Raw genomic sequence first — 22,609 nt, 5'->3', positions numbered from 1 at the left:
TAGTGTATTTTAGACCAGTGAACACATAGCTTGACACAAATTTTGTTTTCATCTCATCTTGTGAAAGCAAGTTATAACACATCAAAGACAAGTAACATACTAATTTTATCATCTTGACTTTTGAGACTGGTGTAGCGTCACTGCAGCATGTCATCCTGATTACAGCACTCGACTCCGAGTTATTCTCTTCTATGCTGACCTCCCTGTGTCCAGGGATCCTCTCTTCTTGGTACCCTGGATTTGCAAGTTCAAATAAATGCCTTCATAGCGCGCTTGAAAGAAAGAGCACCTAAGCAAATTGCATGTAGGGAAATACATCTATCTCATTCCCAATTGTCATCTTAATAGATGACATTAACTCTGAAATATTTGGAATGTTTGCTTGAGCACAGATAGCTCCTCATTGTTGTGTGCTATTGAGCCTATTGTGACTCATAGTGACCTAATGTGTCAGAGTAGAACTGCCCCATAGGGTTTCTTATAAGAACAGATCACGAGGTCTCTTCTCCCAGAGCACCTGGTGGGTTCCAACCACCAACCGTTCGTTTAGCAGTCAAGTGCTTAATCATTGAGCCACCAGGGCTTTTTAGATAACTCCTAGTTCTTGGCTATTCTTGGGGACTATTATATCATCATCATCATCATAAACCATGACAACCCAGTCAGGGATGGATTACCTAATAAGCAAGGCCCACACATGTGCACCTTGCTTAATGTAAACCCATGTGTACCTTGATTACTGGTTAATCCGCTCCTGACAACCCTATCAGAGATAATATAGCACAGTGGTTAAGCATGATGGCCATAGAGCCCAACAAACTGTGTTTAAATCTAAGGTCCACTACTTATTAGTTGTACGACCTTGGGAAAATTAGATTTTTTTTTCTGCTTTTACTCAGAATCTGTAATTAGAGACAATAGTAGTACTACGTCACAGAGGTGTTCTGGAGATTACATGGGCATGGAAAACTGCCTGATCCATGGTAAATGCTCATTAAATGTTAGCTATTATTAAAAATAATTGATGATGAGTCATATGATAATGTTACATGTTACAAACAGGCTGTTTTTGTTTTCCATAATTTAGTCTTTTCTCCAGGAGTAGGGTAAAAAAGATTTGGATAATCTATTATCTGAATGCCCCTTGCTCCTGTTATTTCTTTGTACTGTGTCCATTAAATTTGGTACAGTTAACTGCAACCACCTTGCCCATAAAGCCAAAATATTCTGTGATCAGCTCTGCTATACCAATTTCATTAGTATTCAGCTCCTCAGCCCAGAATACTAATTGTGTAAAAAGTACAATGAATTCCAATTCACTTTTCATTGAATGATCTGAACCAAACACAAAACCTAGTTGATCCAAGATGATTTTGGCTTTACAATTTTGTGCATTATGTGATATGCACACCCAAAACAGGAGTATCTCTGAATTTAACATACTTTCCTTCTCAGAAAACAGAATTCCTTTAATTAAAAAATTTAAAAAAATTTCAGTATGTGTAATTGCTAACACCTGCTGTGCGTTACCAACAGATGTTTCTTACTTACCTAAGGGAGCTGTTATAATTATTCTATAAGCTTATTGGAATGGCATTTACCAAGATAGTTGGGAAACTTCAGTTGGTGACTTTGTATGTAACATTTGGTATTTCTTTCTCTCTCTTCCCCTACTGCTGTCAATCCCCATGCACCCTCCTCAGTGCTGCCCACCAAAAGCAAAAATACCCTTTTGGGGTATGTTTGCAAAACTAGCAATAATGAAGCATATTTTTGTCTTTATGAAAAGCTACTGAAATTAAATCTTGTGTATGCTAAAGAATTTCAAATTCACTTTTAAGTGTCTGAAGAGCTAATTCTTATAGTGTTCAACATAACTTACCTATGGCTGTCGAGTCTATTCTGACTCATAACGACCCTATAGGACAGAGTAGAACTGTCCTGGTTGGTGGATTCAAACTGCTGACCTTTTGGTTAGCAGCTGAAGCTCTTAACCACTGCACCACCAGGGCTCAGTGTTCAGCATAGAAGTCTTAAACCTTGAGTATAAACGTAAAACTACACCTTTTAGCAAGCTAATACCCTTCTGATAACTTGACTTCAAAGAAAGTTATAGTAAAAATGAGTTTTTATTAAATTTATTTTTCTGACCATTTGTAAAGTGATATATGCAGTAAGCTTTCTGAATTCTCCATTTATGATACAAATCACACAATTACCTACAGGCATGTATTAAATATGACACTGGTTTCAGCGAAATAACGGGCCAACTGCAAACAATGAAGAAAGAGAGTCAGCTCCATTTGTAACTGCTGTTTCAACAGCTCTATTGTAATCATAGTGATCTGAGGGTGACTCATTAATTAACTGATGTTCTTTTTTATTATGTGCTATTGAGTTAATGAGTAATTTGTGTGAGATAATTCTCTGAACACATTGATTCCTTGAGATATTTTCTGGAGCATTCATACCAATGACATGCTGAATAGGTAGAAGATGGTGTTCGCTTTTGTGTGCTCATTATTAGCAGGTTTGAGATTAGGGCAAAGCAATGAACAGACACTTCAACATTTGCCAAAAGGAAGCTGAGTACTCGGGGCAAGGCTTGTCACATAGTAGGTACTCAATGAACATCAACTGAAATAATAGCTATGTTAAACCTTTACTTTCTATTACATTAAATTGCATTAAATCATGCTTTTAAAATATTTATAATGGTGTTTTTAAGAAAAAGTAATAATCGGAAAAGGTTTGGCTAAGATTGTATTCTGTGTTAATGGCCCACTACAATAAATATGCAGATTGTTTTTGCAACTTACTGAATCCTAAACATGTTTGGCCTATATCATTTCTGTGAAATTGGTTAAGTGACTATTCCGAGAGTGGTTTGCCTAAAGTGATAGTTAAAAGGAAACCACTTGCATAGGGTGTGTTTTACTTATAATTTTCAGCACGCTGTTACAGTTAAGGCACACATCTCTTCCTTGAAAATGTACAATTTAGTTGAATTTTTTTGTTTTAATTCATTAAACAGGAAATAGGAAATGTGAAATTTTGTCTGACAACCGCAACACAGTCGCTTTCAGAAAGATCACTTAAAATTTACATAAATGTATCAAATTACACCCAGCAATTGCTACCTTCACTTTTGACATTTTTTCCCCCTCACAAAAGCAAATAGCAGTAAACTACCTGGAGTTCAGAAATCCTAAATATAACATTTGGAGAAAGCATTCGAAGTACTTAGTCTATGCTTGTTATGATTTACATTTAGAAAGTAAATGTTATTATACACGTTTTATCCTTTTTCATGAACTTAATGTATGCTTTCTAGATATCATCTTGTATTTTGTCAATTAAGTGCAATGAAACAGTGTAATACCCCTTTTATTAACAACATAAATCCAAATATAAAAAATGAATGAAAGAATCCAGCAGATATTTATTAAGCAGGATGAAAGTGAAATTACAAACACAGGTCAGCTTTTAAACTCAGCCAGCACCCTGGTGGAGTGCAGGATCCAGGTCCATCATCATAGGCAGTCTATATGTGATGTATGTTAGGAATGGAGCTTTCGATTCTCAAGAAATCAAAGCTCCATTGGAGGTGTCCTACTGGAGGCATCAGATAACAAGCTAAATGACTTCAGGGCTACACAACACAAAGAGAAAAGTTGACAACAATTCAGGGACTTTGAGTAGTCAAGACAATTAGCTTAGTACTTCAGGTCAGAAATGCTACTATTTATGGGCAATTGGCTGTAAAATGGCCTACAGCTGAAAAATGATTTCTGTCTTTTTGCACACTTTCATGGAGATTAAAGATAATCTAAGAAGATTAAGGCTTTAATCTTTAATCCAGGTGAGTAATTTTGTTTGTATAAAAAGCATAAGAATTAATTTCTAAAGGATTCAGAAAAAGGAAAAGCGGCAAAAACCTTGTTTACCCTTTGGGTGGCAAGGATAGTTCAACAGCCTCAAGAAGCCGAAAGAATTGTGTTCCAAATTCACAAGTATTTTGACATATTGATAAACATATGCAAAACAGTTTAAGTCTAAAAACTCATTTGAAAAAGATACTGATGGTTAAAACTTTACATCCACAAGAATTTCGAACAACTCTCAATGGGGATTAGTAGGGCAGCAGCATTATGGAAGCCACTTCTTCCTTATCCCCTCCTTTTTTTGTTTTGTTTTGTTTTGCTATGCAAATCTTTTCATGAAACAAATATAAGAGTCTAAGGCTAAAACAATAGTTGTTTTTGAAATTATTTCTTCAGTATCCTTCAAATTTGTGGGACATGTGACTTGAACACTCTTAACAATGAAGCATTTGTAAAAATACATATCATCATTCACTTTTCACAGACTCATGTTCTGAAGAATGAGAGGCAATATCCAGATTCACATGCATGTTCATGATAAAGATTTGTTTTAAAACAACTCAAATCTACACCAGCATTATTTTCCACTTAATATTTTGGCCCCAAACCAAGAATTCAGGTATAACAATTAATCTTTATCTGTAATGTATATATTGGCAGGACAAAATATGTATGCAAATAACACTGGGAAATACTGTTTCCTATACAAGTGACCAAGAAGAAAAAAACAAAACCCACAGCACTTGAAAACATGCTTCACTGTGCCTGTGTGGAGTTAGATTTGTTGAAAAGTAACTGATTTCAGGAAGCAGAAGCAAAGGAGCAAAGCGTGAGCAACCAAGAAGAGAAATTATATTTTCATTTTTATTTTCTTAATTGTAATTTAAATAATCTTTCTCCATAATTTCTGATTCTAGAAAGCTTTCTTCTTTATCAGCTATCATGTAGGTAAGGGAATAATAGTTCACCTTTAAAAAATAAAATGACAGATTTCAGCCTAAGTGAGATGTATTCTGAGTGGGTAATTACGTACTTAAAGCAATGAGAGAGTAAGACACGTCAAACTTTTAAAGTGTTCACTTTTTGAACATTACAATGAATGGCAGGAAAATACAGAAAAATATATAATCACTAGTTTTCAGCTTTTTTTCAGTCCCATTGTTTCTCTTCTTCTAGAAGATTCCATGGACATTATGTTGCTCTGACCAAACATAATCTTACTGCTCAAATATGATCATAGCTTCCATGTCCATTAACATGGGTTCAGTAGATTCACACTTAAATCTTTTTTAGTGTCATAAATTTATTAAGCCATAAAGTTACTAAACCCCTAGCCCCTGGGGAGAGACCTGGGCAAAAGTTGTATAAGAACTTTTATCATTTTTCAGTTATTTCAAAATTGTAGTAACACTTCTTTAAAGCAACCCTTTGGAAAAATTTCACAAAATACCCAAAGGCACTAGTTCACATAAAGGGTGACTGGCTGTAAAACAAAAACAAAGCCATTGTATAGTTAAAGAGCACACGAGAAAAAGTAGATTTAAAGGATAACTGTTAAGCATTAAAGTTATGCTAAAAATGGCACTTTTCATGTTGGTATAAAATGAAAGTGCTTTAAGATGAATTTTTACGCATTTTTTTTTAAAGCTGATCTTTAACCCCCTGAAAATAGGGGGTATAATGAGAATAGTGATAGACTTTATATTGTAGTGGCAATAAATTGTAGATGTTGCGAAAATGCTTTGTGTGTGTGTGTCTTTATTTTTCAGTATTTTTAACGCTGATAGACTTGCTTTATCTATGTGCGCATCATTAGTGAGATTTGCTCTTCAATTCTTTACTAGAAAGTTACAGCTCATTTAAAATAGCTGGTAGATACAGAAAGCATAAATATACAGTAAGTTTAAACACTGATTGTACTAAATGCAACAATACAAAGAAGCAAACAGAACACAAATTGTAACACAATAAAACTGTATTACATTTGTGCTTCAAATATTACAATACCTTATATACAATAGTCCAAAATAAACATCTCATGCCAAGTGACACAAAAACGAATAGCAAGCAAAAAAATCCAGCAATATGTACATTACTTTTTTCTTTAATAATAAACATTCAACTCTGAACTGGGGCAATTTCACTACATACAGATGCAGTCCGCCTTTTATTCCATATCACCATCCTGCTTTCCTATGTCTAAGCTATTCAGTAGGTTCCTGTGTCAATTCTTATATACATGTGGAGCAAACAAGATAAAAGAATGTAGTGCCTTGTATTCTTAATGGGGTGATGTTGATAGATCAGCGAACCTGGGGTGCATAGCCTTCTTTCATTAAACCTTCCTCGTAGTCTGTCTGGCAAAGGATCATGTTATTCTTTAGGAAAAATTTGTCTCCAACACAAAATCTGAAAATATTAAAAAAAAAAAAAAAAGTGTTAAGATCGTTTCAACCAGATCTATATATTTGAAGATTTATTTTTCTAATAATAATTTTACATGAATCTGCAAGCTTGTTTAGAAGTTGCTTTCATTATCAAAATTAAACCATTTAGTTCATTCAATGAAACAGTATACACAACATTTTAAATCCCACTTTTACATATAAAAAAATCTTAAGAACATCAAGGCAAACACTTTGGGCTCTAGAGGTGATTTTTGTTGCCACACTGGAGAGAAAAAAGAACTGATTTATATATACATTCATTAAAACGAAAGAAAGAATGCTGAGTGGAAAGAGTGCAGTGATTCTGGAAGATTTCATCATTGCCCATTTATTCACTTAATAAAAAAGTAAAAGACATTAAAATGAGTCAAAAAAATAGAAAACAGCCCATTTTGAAGCTTCCCATTTAAAGCTTTCTCAGTCAGTTATTAAAATGTGATGAAATTCTAGCAATTTGGAAGTGAGCATTCTAAAGCGAAGCTTGCTTTAGCATCAGACAGTGCTGCTGGGCCATATTTCTTTGTTTGTGGCAAGTTCACCAACTATGAAAGAGTTGATGTCATTTCTTACGGCACTTCCAATTAAACCTAAGGGAGTAACCTGAATGAGCTTCTTAATACGGATGTGATCAATAAAATTTGTTTCCAGTAGCTAATTTATGCATTTTATTTTATAAAGGATTATTTAATGTGCACGATTATAATGTTTTTACTAAGTGCTCTTTTTTTGTATTATTTCCTAATGGTGACACTTTGGACCCAAAGTCAGAAATAAATGCTTGTGCTACTTCTGGTACATTTAACAATAAAGTAACTCTGGGGAGATCTGTATATATATTTAATTAATTGTAACAATTTAACCTTTAGTGTTTGGTAGAGTTGACCCAGTAAAACTACTTGTAATTATTCAGGTTGACCTCACCGAACTTTGATAGTGGTCTCCCTTTATCAGATAGTCAATTTTGAATAATGTTCAAGCAGAAATCTTAGTGGATAGATCAAAGCGTGTGGTGAAATCCACCCTTTAATGTTTTGTGAACTTGAAGGTTTAAATGAGGAGCGGTTAGACTGATTTACATTTGCAAAGATTGGAATGCTAGACAAACAGTGAATTTATTTATTTTCCAATTGCGTAGCTTTGGAAATTTATCCTTACACGAGCTTAGTAGATAGAGGGGAAAATAGTGTAATAAAAAAAAGTAGATTGAAAAGAATTAGCTTTCCTCTTAAAGGAAAATTGGTCTGTTTATTTGTGGAATTTACTTTTTTTCCCCAGGATTACTGCATGCTGATGATGTTGATTGAAAAGTGCAGATCCTGAAATCCTGGAGCTGTTTGCACTCAAGGGTACTGGATACAATGAACATTCAAGTTTGGGGCTTTAAGTATATCTTCTTTTTATTAGTTGCAAACTATATACTTTAAATGTTGCAGTTAAAAAATATGGTGTTTGAATAAGTTAGTCTTTATAGATTATCCTGATCACTAAAATATGTTGAATCAAAGACATATTTCTGCTATTGGACAGTCCTAAGCAGCCAAATCCAATATCTAACTCTTACATGTAGATTATGTAACACAGCGTGTAGAAATATCTGATTACTGCTCAAAATTATCAATCGATAATACTGTTGAAGTTAATTTGAATTGACTAATAAGCAAATAATAAAATATCACATCAAAAAATAAATTCAATAAAACATTTTGTGTTCCAGCTACTGTTACTGAATCATTTTTTTTTTTCTAAAAGTAAACTAATTTGGACATATTCTCCCCTTCAACTCCATATTTTCTAAACTGTTGCCTTAATTTTTTAACAAGATTACAAATCAGAGTAGCCATCAAATAAAACATGGCTTATATCATGTCATTCTTCTCTTCAGAGGTCTTGAAATTTAGATAGTTTTCTTTTACCAAAAAATAAACAAACCCATTGCCTTCAATTGATTCGGACTTACGGCAACCCTATAGGGTGGAGTAGAACCGTCCCCTAGGGTTGCTGGTAGATTCGAACTGCTGACCTTTTGGTTAGCAGCCAAGCTCTTAACCACTGCGCCATCAGGGCTCCAAAGAGACCAAATCAAGAGTCTGGTGATCTAGTCCCGAGTCCTGCCTCTATCATCTAGCTGATGAAAGACATGGGGTACATATTATAGTTTCTCTGTCTCAGTTCTCTGCATGTAAGATAAAACAGCTGCATCACTGGATTATAAAAAGCAACCAATTGCTATTGAGTCGGTTGTGACTCATGGGCACCCCATGTGTGTCAGAGTAGAATTGTGCTCCAAAGGGTTTTCGATGGCTGATTTTTGAGAAGTAGATCTGTAGATGTTTTTATCAAGGAGCCTCTGGGTGGACGCAAACCTCCAAACTTTTAGTTAGCACCTAAGTGCGTTAAACATTTGCACCACCTAGGCACTCACTGGATTGTAGGAAGGTTCAAATAAAAAAGGCAGAGAGGTATACTGCAATGAAAAGGATTTAAATTCCAGTTCTTATGATATTGAAGATGAAACTTCAGTTTTTCTTATGTGTAATATCAGCCACTTTTGCATGATTGTGGTAAGGAGTGGAAATCAAATATGTCAAGCAATACCTCAGTGTTTGGAACAAAAACCCATAAAAACCAAACCCGTAGCCTTCGAGTTGATTCCTACTCATAGCGACCCTACAGGACAGAGTACAACTGCCCCAGAGGGTTTCCAAGGAAAGCCTGGTGGATTCCAACTGCTGACCTGACCCCTTGGTTGGCAGCCGTAGCTCTTAACTACTATGCTACCCGGGTAATTAAAATAGCCACCTTTTATGTAGTACTTACCAGGCGCTAAATAAAGGTCCCTAGGTGGTACAAACATTTTATATTGGACTACTAACCAAAAGGTTGGTGATTTGAATCCACCCAGTGGTACTACAGAAGAAAAGTCCCTGTAATCTGCTTCTGTTAAGATTATAGCCAAGAAAATCCTATGGAGCAGTTCTACTCTGTAACACATGGGGTCGCCATGAGTCGGAATTGACTCGAAGGCAACCAACAACAACGACATCATGGGCTAATGCTAAACATGTATATATATGATCACATTTAATCTTTACAGCCAACCTAAAAACCAAAACCAAACCAAACCCACTGCTGTCGAGTGGATTCTGACCATATAGGACAGAGTAGAACTGCCTCAGAACTCACTTCTCATTTCCAAGGAGTGCCTGGTGGATTACGAACTGCTGACCTTTTAGTTAGCAGCCAAGCTCTTAATCCACTGTGCCACCAGGGCTTCTCAGCCAACCTAGAAAATAGCTATTATCATTGCCCTTTTCAGATGAAAAATCTAAGGCTTCCATCCGGAGTTTAACAAGTCTGCCCAAGTTTCCACAGCTAGAATGTATGTGGTAGGGGTAGGAAAGTAACCCAGTCTCTTTGGATTCAAGATCCATGCTTTTACACAGAGGCAGTAAAACAGACAGGCTACAAGTATAGCATGAGGATTAAAGAGTCACACAAGTTTTCTTTTCTTAAATTGGAATTATTCTTTTGCATAACTTTCAAAATGTCTGCCTATCATTTAATGAGATGTTAGTTAGCAATATACATGGGATTTATTTGAAACATTTCTACTTCAGATATTTTGTTACTAATATGTTGTCAACTGAAGAGAATCCATGTGCATTTCTATTTATACTTAAAAGCCAAGATGAAACAGAACACTGGTAAATAATGTTTCACTTGCACATATTAATTCAAAGAAAACAACCTTAAAAGCTATAGTTAAGAGTTTATAATGAATAATGTTTCTCATGCAATTAGGATTGCTTTCCTCCTTAAAAATGCTCCAAATATAAACTTGAAGAAATTAGAGAAGCAGCAGTGCAGATATTAAACACTTAACAAAATAATCTAAAATTGTGATTTTGTAAAAAAGGCTAATTTCCAATATTATATAACCAGCTCCACCTGATTAGATTTAGCGTTTACAGAAAATATACTACAAAAGCAGTGACAGCCAGAGGACACTGTAAGTATATTAACAGGTCAAGCTACAATTCCTGAAAATAAACTGATAATCTTCCTTGTAATCTAATTCTAATTGCTCTGGTCTGGTCAGTTCAATTAGTTGTCGCCCTCATTAAAAAAAAAAAAAAGAAGAAGAAAAAGATGCCCATTCAGATGATTAAGCTATCTCATTTTGACGTTTTGGAATTAATAACCGATTCAATTTCCAGATATTTCAGAGTAGGTTTTTTCATATGGTTTTAGAGACTTGATAAGTACAGAAAATAAGTATAATTAATAAGTCATTCTTACATGATAAAATATGGGACTTCTAGTACTTTAAAGCAGGTTATCAAAAGCCTATGTTGAGACTCCATTTATAACATCGTTTCTAAGAAATGAAAATGTTAACTTAGTCACCTTATTTTCTTAAGATTAGCGACTGTCAATTATAATTAATTTCCATCCCTACACACTTTAAAAAGAGAAGTTATTCAACATGTATTTCCAATGTCTCTACTTTCCGATTTAGCATCCTCAGTTACTAAAAATGAAGATTTTGATACCATACTTTATTTTTAAGAGATGTAGTTTATATACTCGTTGTTCCACCACTATATACTTGTGACCAAATTTACTTTCTCCCACTGATAGTCCAGCTGTCATTACACACTTTGATTCCTAACAATCCTTTCTATACTCAATTACACTACCCACACCTCAAATCCTGCTATAAATTATTCAAAGCCTACCTTATTATAACTTCACTATACCTATTCACATTAATATCCTCTTAGTCAGAAATATGGAGCCCTGGTGGTATAGTGGTTAAGAGCTTGTCTGCTAACAAAAAGCTCGGCAGTTTGAATCCACCAGCTGCTTCTTGGAGACCCTAGGGGGCAGTTCTACTCCGTCTTATAGGGTCACTATAAGTCGGAATTGACTCGATGGCAATAGGTTTGGTTTGGGTTTTGGTTTAGTCAGAAATATAAAACACTCTTCCTGGAACAGGCCATGGGGCTCACACAGGCTTTGAGTCCAGAGAATGAAGTGGTCCAATCTTGAATCTACTAATTTCTAACAGCACAATCTTGGGCAAATTACTTAAATTTTCTGTACTTCTGTTTCCTCATCTGTAAAATGTCCCTAGTAATGGTACCTACTTCTGGGTGATTTTGAAGATTAAATGAGTAAGTGCATGTAAAACACTCAGAACAGTACCTAGTATGATCAGCACTGTATGAGAATTTGCCATCATTATGGTTTGCTAACGACAACTTTCACAACTTTACTTAGGTTGCTCCAGAGTCAGGAGTACTTCTCCCTCTTTGACACCTACTTAAAAAACTCTTTAGTTTCCATTCCTTCCATCAACCTTCTCTGACCATGTAACTTCATCCTGGTCTTTCCCAAAAGCCCCCCAAAAAACCAAACTCACCGCCATGGAGTCAATTCCAACTCACAGCAATCCTATAGGACAGAGTAGAACTGTCGCATAGGGTTTCCAAAGCTGTGAATCTTTACGGGAGCAGACTGCGACATCTTTCTCTTGTAGAGAGGCTAGTGGTTCAAACCACCGACCTTTTGGTTAGCAGCCAAGTGCTCAACCACTGCACTACCAGTGCTCCTCTGTCTTTCCCAAAGCACTTACTTATTCATGTATCATTTACTTTGGCATTTCAGATTTTCTCATGAATGTGTAACATGTTTCCCAATCTGGACAGCAGTTCTGAGGTAAATGACCATGAGTGATATTTCTTTTGAACCTTTTCCAGTACCACCACAAACCATATTACCACTTAAGGTGTACGGTCAATATTACAGGTTAAGATAGATCTAGACCAGAACCAAATAGCTTTAAATAACGAAGATATTTTAGATGAATAACTTAAATTTGTATCCATTTGACTTTCATTCATGGACTTCCTACCTTTACAATTTCACATTGCCCTCCCGCTCCCATCCCACTCTCTTCTCCTTCATACTCCCACCAAATTCCCCTGTAATCTCTCACCACACACAGTGAGCTACTTCCTTCCCTGAACATGTCAAATACTTTCATATCTCCATGCCTTCGCATGCTGCCCCTCTGCCTGGAAAACCCTTCCTTCACTGTTCTCTGGTTTCCTCACCTTCCCCACCCCCCACTAGACACACTTCCTATATCCCACCCAGGCTTAGGGAGTTCCTTCTTTAAAACCCAGCACATCAGCCCTTTGTCGCCCCCCTAAGACTTCAAGAAGGATGGATCTCTCTTCCCTCAGGATAGATCTGTTTAGCATTGATTTTATTGTACTGTGAGTCTTTGACGTCCTGTCTCTCCCATAGCTCTGAACCTCTCTAAGAAAGAAATCAGATTTCATTCACCTCTGTGTCCACAGAGGCTAGCACAGTGCTTGACACACAGAAGGTATTTAATAAAAGATAATGAAATATAATTCTACATTAAAAAAAACAAAAACTCATTGTCATCGAGTTGATTCTGACTCATAGCAACCTTATAGGACAGAGTAGAACCCCATAGGGTTTCCAAGGGGCGCCTGGTGGATTCTAACTGCTGACCTTTTGGTTAGCAGCCATAGCTCTTAACCACTACGCCACCTGGGTTTCCTATTCTACATAGTTGGGGTAATTTTTTTTCAATAAACAAACATGGCCTTTCCTTTTCTTATAAAACCATCCCTCAGTTTTACAGAATTTCCTGAGTAGGAAGGCTTATTTACGTTTAAGGAATTAACCCATTCTACAAAAATTTTCAGTTCTGAATGAGTACCAAGTGATCATAAAAGAGGTTCAAGACAACCTTCTCTGGTTTCCTTTTATAATAGAGACTTTTAGATTTTGTATTCAGGACTCAATTTTTACACACACCCTTCTAAAAAGAACAGAGATGATTTGTACAGGGACAACCAATCCTGAAGGGTTATCATTGCTACTATTTTAAAAAAGGAATCTCTGGGTGACGCAAATGGTTAAGCGTTCGACTACTAGCCAAACTGATGGTGGTTCAAACCCACCCAGAGGCACCTCGGAAGACAGGCCTAATGATCTGCTTCCAAAAGGTCACAGCCTTGAAAGCTCTACAGAACAAAGTTCTACTTTGCACACGTGGGGTTGCCATGAGTTGGAGGTGACTCGATAGCAACTAAAAACAACAACACTGAAAAAAAAATTGGAAATGCTTTGGATATTAATGATATTTTAAATTGAAAGTTAAGATGAAGTCATTGCTAAATAAAATTAATAAGCATTATAATTCCACAATTTCAGATGTCAATAAAGTTTGCTTAAGGGAAAGTGCCTATAACTACCGCTTATGTCTCACTTAAAAAGGTGCAATACAAGATTTACCTGCGGAAAGTATAGACTCATGCATCAGTATGGCTTTACTGGAGAGCAAATTTCCCAAGCAAACTTCATAGTAAAGGAGAATCTCCTATGTTTGAAACCTTCTGTACTCAGGGTAACAAAAATCGTCTGCTTTGCTTGACTGATGAAGATTAGCTGACTTCTTGCATTAAAGAAGTTCGTCTTGTAGGGGCTGAAGTGATAAGACAATAACTAAGTGCTAATTGTACATAACCAGCACTAAAGAATATCAGTGCCATTATGGCAGGTAATAAATGAAGTGCACACAGAAATATATTACGTACTTTAATAATGATGCTAGAATAGTACCTTGCAGCAATAAGAACGTAAACAGTTTTAGAGTCAAAATTTAGGAGTGTTTGTCTTACTTGACTGAGTTCTACTGAGGAGACAGACTTAACTGTGAATGCAACTTCTTATTTCAATGGTGGAATAAAATTGAAATATGATTTGTAAATAGCATTAACAACCTACAGTTACTTTGCATCATGATAGAATTTAGGTTGGGTTTAGCACTTGAATGATGTTTTAATTTTCTGTATAAAACATGGATAAAATAGGTGAGCCTGCCCCAATAGAAAAATGGACAAAGGTATGAACAGGCAATTCCCTAAAAAAGAAATTCTCAAATAATCAAATAAATGCTAAATTAAAAATTATAAAAAGACAGCTTTCATCCTTCCAAGTGACAAGGATTTCTTTTTAAATAATAATAACTCTCAGTGTTAGACAGTATGTGAAGAAATGAATAATTTTGCACATTACTGGTGTGACAATAATTGGTATAAATTTTCTGGAGAGCACTTCGGCAATGTAGATAACATAACTCGTCAAAATGTTAAATAATTTTTCCAATTAATTATACTCCTGTGAATTCATTCTAACATAGATTTGAGTGTTTATTTATGGAGTCCATGTTATATTTATAATATTGGTATGATAAACCTTAAAAAAAATAAGCTCTACATCTGATGCTAGTACACTAATTAAGTGATGCCTTATCCATACAACTGTACACATAAAACCTTAAAATATAAGAATTTTTAATGGGAGGTAAAAAGGCACAGAATATATATTAAATGAAAAAGTCCAAACATTAAATATTAGGATGCTATACAGACACCCCGTTACTTTTTTAAAAGCTATTTAAATAGGGGTATAATATAAACTATACACTATATATCATTTGTCATATATATGCATAGGAAAATGTATGGATGTATATGCACCAAAATATTAACATATTTTCTTTGAGAATAGTGGGACATAAGACAATGTTCTTTGTGTTTTTTATTTTTTTAATTTTCTACTATGAATATGTAACCTTTTATAAGTAGAGAAGCAGTAAATGTTATTGTTGCATCAAGATAACTATATTATTAGTTGATATTATTAGTTCATCAATGTGACAAGTAAACAAAAATATTCTAAATTACTACCAACACCTTTAAAATATGTACACATACATATAAATGTGTCTGTATATATGTATGGATATACATGTTTTTGTATCCATGTCCTTACAAAAAAACATGTGCATCTGCCAATTTATTTTTGGCTAAATGTCACCATAGTCTGACTTAATCTACTTTGATCACAAACATTTGTTGGGAAGAATCAAAATGTTATAAGATTATTTTCTCGGTAAGTTGCATATTGTAAGGTATGTAGGGCTACATTCTGAACATCTACATGCTAATGTGATACACATATTGTGTGAAAACCAACTTAGTGGAATATTATTTGGTAAAAGTAAATTCTAAATATCAAGGTAAAAGAACTAATTTTAGAGACTCTATTCTGTTCCTGGTACTTAATATACATTATTTCATTTCATTTTCAAAATCTTCAAGATGGGTATTAGTGTCTCCATTTTACAGGTGTAGAAACCAAGTTCAGAGAGATTAAGAAACATAATCAAGATCACACTGCTAATACGTGATGGGAATGGAAGCTGAATCCAGTTCTCACTCTAAACATCATGTTCATTCTATTACCCTAGAAGGTCTCATAAGAAGACTCTGCATTGAACGTACCTTCCATGGAAAAATACAAAGACAGAGCTTGACTCAACTAATATTTACTGATTATCCACTGTTATGGATTGAATTGTGTCCCCCAAAAACGTGTGTCAACTTGGCTAGTCCATGATTCCCAGTATTGTGTGCTTGTCCACCATTATGTCATCTGATGTGATTTTCCTATATGTTGTAAATCCTCCCTCTATGATATTAATGACGTGGGATTAGAGGCAGTTATGTTAATGAGGCAGGACTCAAACTACAAGATTAGCTTTGTCTTAAATCAATCTCTTTTGAGATATAAAAGAGAGAAGGGAGCAGAAAGATATGGAGTCCTCATACCACCAATAAAGCAGCGCTGGGAGCAGAGTGAATCCTTTGGACCTGAGGTTCCTACTTGGAGAAGCTCCTAGACCAAGGGAAGATTGATGACAAGGACCTTCCTCCAGAACCAACAGAAAAAGAAAGCCTTCCCCTAGAGCTGGTGCCCTAAATTTGGACTTCTAGCCTCCTAGACTGTGAGAGAATAAATTTGTTTTTGTTAAAGCTATCCACTTGTGGTATTTCTGTTATAGCAGCACTAGATAACTAAGACATCCACTATGTCCAGGAGTTTTCTCAGATCCTCTTACTGAATTTACTTTCATTAAAATCCATCAAATGAAAATTGTCAAATGGGAATCTAACTTGCAGTGTAAACTTTCACCGAGAACTCAATAAAATATTATTTAAAAAACCCATCAAGTGCATTAATTTCCAAAACATTAAATTTTTTAATGCTATACACATTTTAACATTCTACCATTCTCTACATTTCTCACATAAAGCAGGGACTAGCAGTATTTTGTTTTCACTGGAAATTACCTTTTTAAATTTCAATAAGGAAAAATGGGACTGAGTCATAATACTTCTGAGCTGAAAGGGTTCTCTGAGCTTGACTAATCCAGCTCCCTATGTTACCAATGAGAAAACTGAGGTCCGGAGAGGTGAAGTGGTTGGTTCTAGGTCTCACAGCTGATAGTGGCAGAGCTAAGACTAGACTTTAGGTTTTCAGATTCCCAGTATGATATTCCTTCTACTCTCCAGTGCTGCCTCTCTAATGTTGATAATTGTTTAATTATTAGCTATATCATGCCTTGTTCCCAACGAGATTTGAAACAACTGAAAAGGTACATACAGAACAAGGTTAAAATTCAAGATAAGAAATCCCGAGATAGGGCCACTATAAATACGAAAACAAGGATGAAAATAAAATCCATGCCACAAATTCCTGTGTATTTGCCGTAGTGCAAATGTTCTTGCTCAGAGTAGTACAAAAAAGGGAAAGATATTTTAAATCTACTTTTTAAAAGACAAAAAAATCAATAAAGAAAAGAAGGAATAAGAAGAAGACTAAAAGTTTACAGAGGGGTTTTCATTTTTTATCATATGCTGTTATAGGATGTGCTTCCTTCAGCTAGAAGTATCGTCTTAAGAGCTTTCTCCTCCTCAGTGGCTGGTTCCTGGCATGGTATGAGTGTTTGCAGAAAACAGAAATGCCGAAATTAATTGCTTTAAGTGTAGTAATATAATTTCCACCTATAAAATAATCCATCAGCTAAAAGAGGTTTCCCATTTTTTAGAAACCAAAATGAAATCTGCTTACCTCTGGTTGCAAAGCTGACATGCAAAGCAGTCCAGGTGGTAAACATTGTCCTTGGCACGCATCACCATCTCAAAGGCAGGGATGAGCTTACTACAGGCAGCACAGTTTCCCGTTACACCGAAGAGCCTAGAACAAGAAACATCTTTTTCATACTCTTACAGGGAACTCTGAGATTGTGAATAGAGAAGACGCTAATATACCCTGTAAAGTTATCAATACACAATGCCTTATGATGTAAACAAGTGAGTCTTATCCTACGTACACACACAAATATTCTTCTGCAACATATTCTTACTTGACCTTTCTTGATGAAAGACACATCTTGTTTGAGAAGAAAAGGAAGAGACAAATACATTAGGCAGTTTACATGATCACGCACATACCAAAGTCAACTGGGTTGAATCCATGGCAAAAATCTTCCATTTCTTAGAGCATAACATAAATGTTAAAGCAGTGTAACTTTGATCTTATTGCCACATATTAAACATTTTATTTGGGAAAGAAACTCATTTGAAAGACTCACTATCTTTTTTTTTTTAACATCAAGTTACTAAAAGGTTTCCCATTATTATTAAAAGAACACTTACGAACAAGCCGTTTAAATAGTCAAGAAATATTAGAGGTGCATGCACCTTATGGCCCTATACCATAGATAGCTATGATTATGTTATTCCGGTAGCACATTAAAGTAAATGAGGCTGTAAACTAGATATAGGTAGACTAGGTATTGAAACATAATGTACTGTAAGAGCCATTGGAATGCTGGGGAAAAAAGGTGTTTAAAAAAATCCTATTTGCTGTAGATTCCTGAAAATAGTTATTGTAATGACCTAAAAAAATAGTACAAAATAAAATGTCTATATAGTTTCATAATGGGAGGAAAGAAAATATTTTTCCCATTTGCGCCAGCAACATTTAAGCCAAGTTTATTTAAAGTTGTTAGTGGTTTTGAAGAACTGTTATAAATAATATTCTGTGCATAGTAGTTAATGCACTTTTTAACTAGGAAGGAAACTAGATGAAAAACACCACATGTGCCAGTTTTCTTTTTTCTCCAGCATCAGGCTGACAGGAGAAAATATAATGGCCCTCATGGGAAAGACAAAATTAAAAGCAGTTCTAAACTAATGAATTCAAAGGTGCTATGCAGAAAACTCATTTTAGTTATAAAAACGTACTTTCAAAAATCTTAGCCTCTCATTTTATTGAATTTAAAGATTATGCGCAAATGTGAAGTTTCTCTTCTTATTACTTTATACTCCAAAGACTGGTCTTTGCTTAAGGCATGCATATTCATTTTCAAGTTTATAACTATTTCTTCTTACCAGGCTAATGACAATTGTTGGAAAGAGTTGTGAGAATAGTTTCCAAGTATCTGGCAAAACGTGTAATAAATGTTTATGCTCAGGCTTTTGTTAGATTGTTTCTTGAAGACCATAAGCTCCTTGAGGGGAGAAACTGTAAATGCTTTTTAAACAGTTCGCCAGCATAATGTGTGTGCTTGATTTCAAAAAAAAAAGTAAGCAAGGTTTATAGTTAAGAAAATTAAAGGCATAATCGTTAGGCACTTATTTTCCTTACAGAATTTTAAAGAACATTTTAATATGTTTCTTTGACTGTAACTCCAATAACCTTGGTGGTCTCAGTTTTCAATCCACCTTTTGAGAAATAATATTTCTTGAAGGAGAACGTCACTGAAAATGTAATACCTTGCATCTCCTACTGGCATCGTTAAAAATGAAACCACTGCAAACCAAACTAACGCTTTCCTTCTCTCCTTTTGTAAGAAGAAGGCTTTAGCATCTCAAATTCACTTTTCCGCGTGCTTCACGTGATCTCTTCAGGAGTCATATCACTTAGGTGTGCTATTTGTTTCTTCCGTTCTTGAATATTTTTTAAGAAATAAGGAAAAAATTTAAAGTTCTTTATTCCATGAATATAGATACATGTGTGGGTATAAAATACGGTTAATATGAGAGCAAGCAGTTTTTATAAGAACTACGCAGTTTGCTTGTACCTAATAAACACACACACACAATGCCATTTTGAAATTCTGGACGTAGTTTCCCCCCATTTCAATTGCTCTCGCTAGCTGAGCATTTATCAGCTACCTGATTAGAATTTGTTTCCACACAAACCATTGATCATCAGCCTATTACTAGGCAAATGACAGTTAATTACCCACTACATTAACCACTGGGACCTGAGACCTGCTTCTGCTGCCATCAGTCAACATGATAAATGTGGCAAGTTCAGTAATGCATGGCCAGCCCTGAGCTGCCTGCTATACTGTGAACAACCCCCAATCTCACTTCCAGGCCCAGGAAAATCTATGGCAATCTGCATAATTACAAGCTCTGGGTTAATAACAGACAAATGATTTGTTACATCTAAACAAAGTCCTTGGAATGGGCCCGGTCTCTGGTGGCTGCCTGTGGTGTGCGCTGCCCCTGGTATACTTTCGAGTACAATGTGCACAAAACAGCTCTCTGATACTACAGCCTTCCAATTTGTTGCCCTCCAATTTATGGATTCTGCATATGTGATTTTTAATCATTACAGGACTCTTGAAGCAATATTATCTTAATTATTCTCTGCTGTAACCAGGGAATTAGGCTTCAGATAAAATTTTCTTCTTCCACGCACTTTCCCTGCCTCACTGGAGGCTCCATCAGTTTCCATCTACACCTGGACTCTGAAATCCTAATGATGAATTATTGCCCCTTTTCCTAAGAGGGCGAACCTTACAAGGGAACATTCTACTGAACTGTCAGCTCACAGACTGAGTGCGGAGATGCGGAAATCTGATCTAATTTACTGCAAAACGATGCACTTGTTAGACTTTTTTTTTCCTCTCAGTTTTGTCCAAGGATCAAGAGATCGTTCTATAGCCACATGTTCTTTTTCTCAGTGGGACAAACACAAGATTCTCTGGGAAAGAAAACGAAGTACTATTCTATAAAACGGAGTTCTCAAAATATATAATGTTATCCTTTGGTTTTCAAGTATTACATTTGGATTCTTAGGCAAAAAGCATTTTCATATATATCAATTAAGCTTAAGTTCTTTGTAAGATTTTTTCAGATATGTCTAAGAAATACTCAAGAAGAGTCTCTTATTATCTAATTTATTTAAACTTCTTATAATCCCAGAAATCCCTGTCACCCTTTCCTTCACAGTCTTCACTCCCAGACTCAATTATAAGGCTGTTAACACTGATCCACTGTTCTGTTTAAGCTAGAGATCTCTGTAAAATCTTGTTTACAGTGCTTACATGACCTCACTCTCTACATAAGAGGAGGGCCTAAGAGTTCTTAGTAGTATGTGAGAAAGAAAATGCTTTATTTAAAAATGGAGGTCATTGTGAGATTTTGACCTAAATTAATCATAGAGTACCATCTCTAAATTTACAGTAGGGAAAAAAATAAGGTCATTGATCCACTTTGCTCATTTTAAGATGTCTTACAGATTATTAAGGTATGTCAGGGGTTAATTTGCCAATTTATAGGCTAGACTGTACCCTACCATTTATACTCATAATAGGCTGTAAGCAATATGGCCTTTATCTTGTTTCTGATGCGCTACCAAAAGTAGACTTACAATATACAAGGTGACAACTATCATCCATACACTATCAGTGCATATCACTATTTGCAGGAATCCCAAAGTACACTTCTGTCCCTTTTCTGCTCCATTTTTGCTTTCGCTATCTGACATTGACAATCTAAATAGAGACATAAAGATAAAAATCAAACAGACAATTTTCTTATGGGTAAAAACTCAGCCTATCTGTATGCTGTATAATACATCCCACACTGTGGTGAGCATTCATAGAGAAATATGGTGGCATAGCAACAAGTAAGACAATAGGCATTTATATTTTTTAAAGGTACCCAGGAAAGTCTGCATTTTTACTAAATGTTCAACAGCTTTTGCAGCATAGTCACGAATCAGGTGAAATCTGTATGGTTTAGCATATATCCATTTCTAAAGTTCCTGAGGGTGGGGTTAGAGAAGACCTAAAGACATATAATCATTTAACATAGGAATAATGAATACAGCTTACTATAGGCATCTGGGGAAAAATGAGTGTTCATTGTATTAGTGTCTTTTATTTCACAGCACCAGATGTTTCTATAGATTTTTTTACCAGGTCAGTGGCTCAAGGCACTAAATCAAATTCTCCCAAGCCAATGGAAAGCATAATATTTGACTCAAATTAATTTATTATTTGAGGGAAAATAGATAAATATTGCAGTAAACTTCAATTCTGAACAAAGATCAATTTTTTTCTTCTAGAATTCAGGCAATTCTCATTTAGCAACTTGAGTATGTATGAATTTAACAATAAACATTAAAAAATATATATTAAGGATAAGATTTAGTCTAATTATCCTATGTTAAAAAAAAAATCCTCTCTAGAGAAACAGATTTTAGTAAGACTTTATTTGCCATTACTACTAAACTAGACCTGCAGGAACCTATTATACCAGAAAACTGAATGAAGTTCCCTGAATGTTTGGTTAGGAGCCCCTGCCTAAACAATCACAGAATCTACTTCAGTTTTGAGACTATGATTCAAAATAGGTTGTTTTAGACTTGAGATAGTCCAGGAAAACAAAGCCAATCAAAGCAAAAAAAAAAAAAAAAAAAAAACACAAATAAACAAAAAACCAAAGCAGCAATATCCTCCAAATCTTAAGTATAGACCTTTAAGTTTCAACATAGAGCTGGTCCCTTCCCCACCTCCAGTCAATTCATGAGCCAAGTCAATTACCCTTTCATGGTCTATAGTTGCATTGACCAATGTGGTAATCCCTAGCCCCATGTGGCTATCAACCACTTGAAAGGTGGCTGGTATGACTCGAAATGTGCTATAAATGTGACATACACACCATAATTCAAAGCTTAGTACAAAAAAAAGTAAAATATTCCATTAATAATAACTTTTAAAATATTGATTACATATTGAAATGATAATCTTTGGAATACATTGTGTTAAACAAAATATATATTTAATATTAATTTAACCTTTTAAAAAAACTTTCCTTTCAATAGTACTACTAGGAAAATTAAAATTAATATGAGGATTCCATTATATTTCTATTGGACAGTGCTGGTCTAGCCTCATCTTTCCTTTCCTTGAGCCCCTGAATCTTCAAGGCTTGTAACTTTCAATACAAATGGAGACACAGACTTTTGTAACTGAAATCTATCTGAGAAATCTCTCTGTCAGTGTTCTGTGGTTACAGATGT

The 22,609-nt window shown here is 35.2% G+C and overlaps 1 protein-coding gene across 5 annotated transcripts in view; it reads right to left on the bottom strand.

Annotated features, from left to right (window-relative positions):
• Window positions 1–3,372: 3,372 nt before the first annotated feature.
• The window catches only part of LMO3 (LIM domain only 3), a 61,922-nt gene continuing 42,685 nt past the window's right edge, over window positions 3,373–22,609 (bottom strand). For 4 of the 5 annotated variants that reach the window (XM_004390814.2, XM_004390812.1, XM_004390815.2 and 1 more), the window contains 2 exons: window positions 17,354–17,479; window positions 3,373–6,293 (listed from right to left, as the gene is read on the bottom strand). In XM_004390814.2, coding sequence (XP_004390871.1) covers window positions 6,188–6,293; window positions 17,354–17,479 — 232 coding nt within the window. In that variant the 3' untranslated portion in view covers window positions 3,373–6,187. The remainder of the gene's footprint in view (window positions 6,294–17,353; window positions 17,480–22,609) is intronic. The other variant, XM_004390813.2, reaches the window with a different exon arrangement.

This window comes from Trichechus manatus, unplaced genomic scaffold, assembly GCF_000243295.1.
Source record: "Trichechus manatus latirostris isolate Lorelei unplaced genomic scaffold, TriManLat1.0 scaffold00328, whole genome shotgun sequence".
NCBI classification, from domain to species: domain Eukaryota; kingdom Metazoa; phylum Chordata; class Mammalia; order Sirenia; family Trichechidae; genus Trichechus; species Trichechus manatus.
Note: the sequence above shows the minus strand (reverse complement) of the source record. Positions and strands in the feature narration are given on the sequence as shown.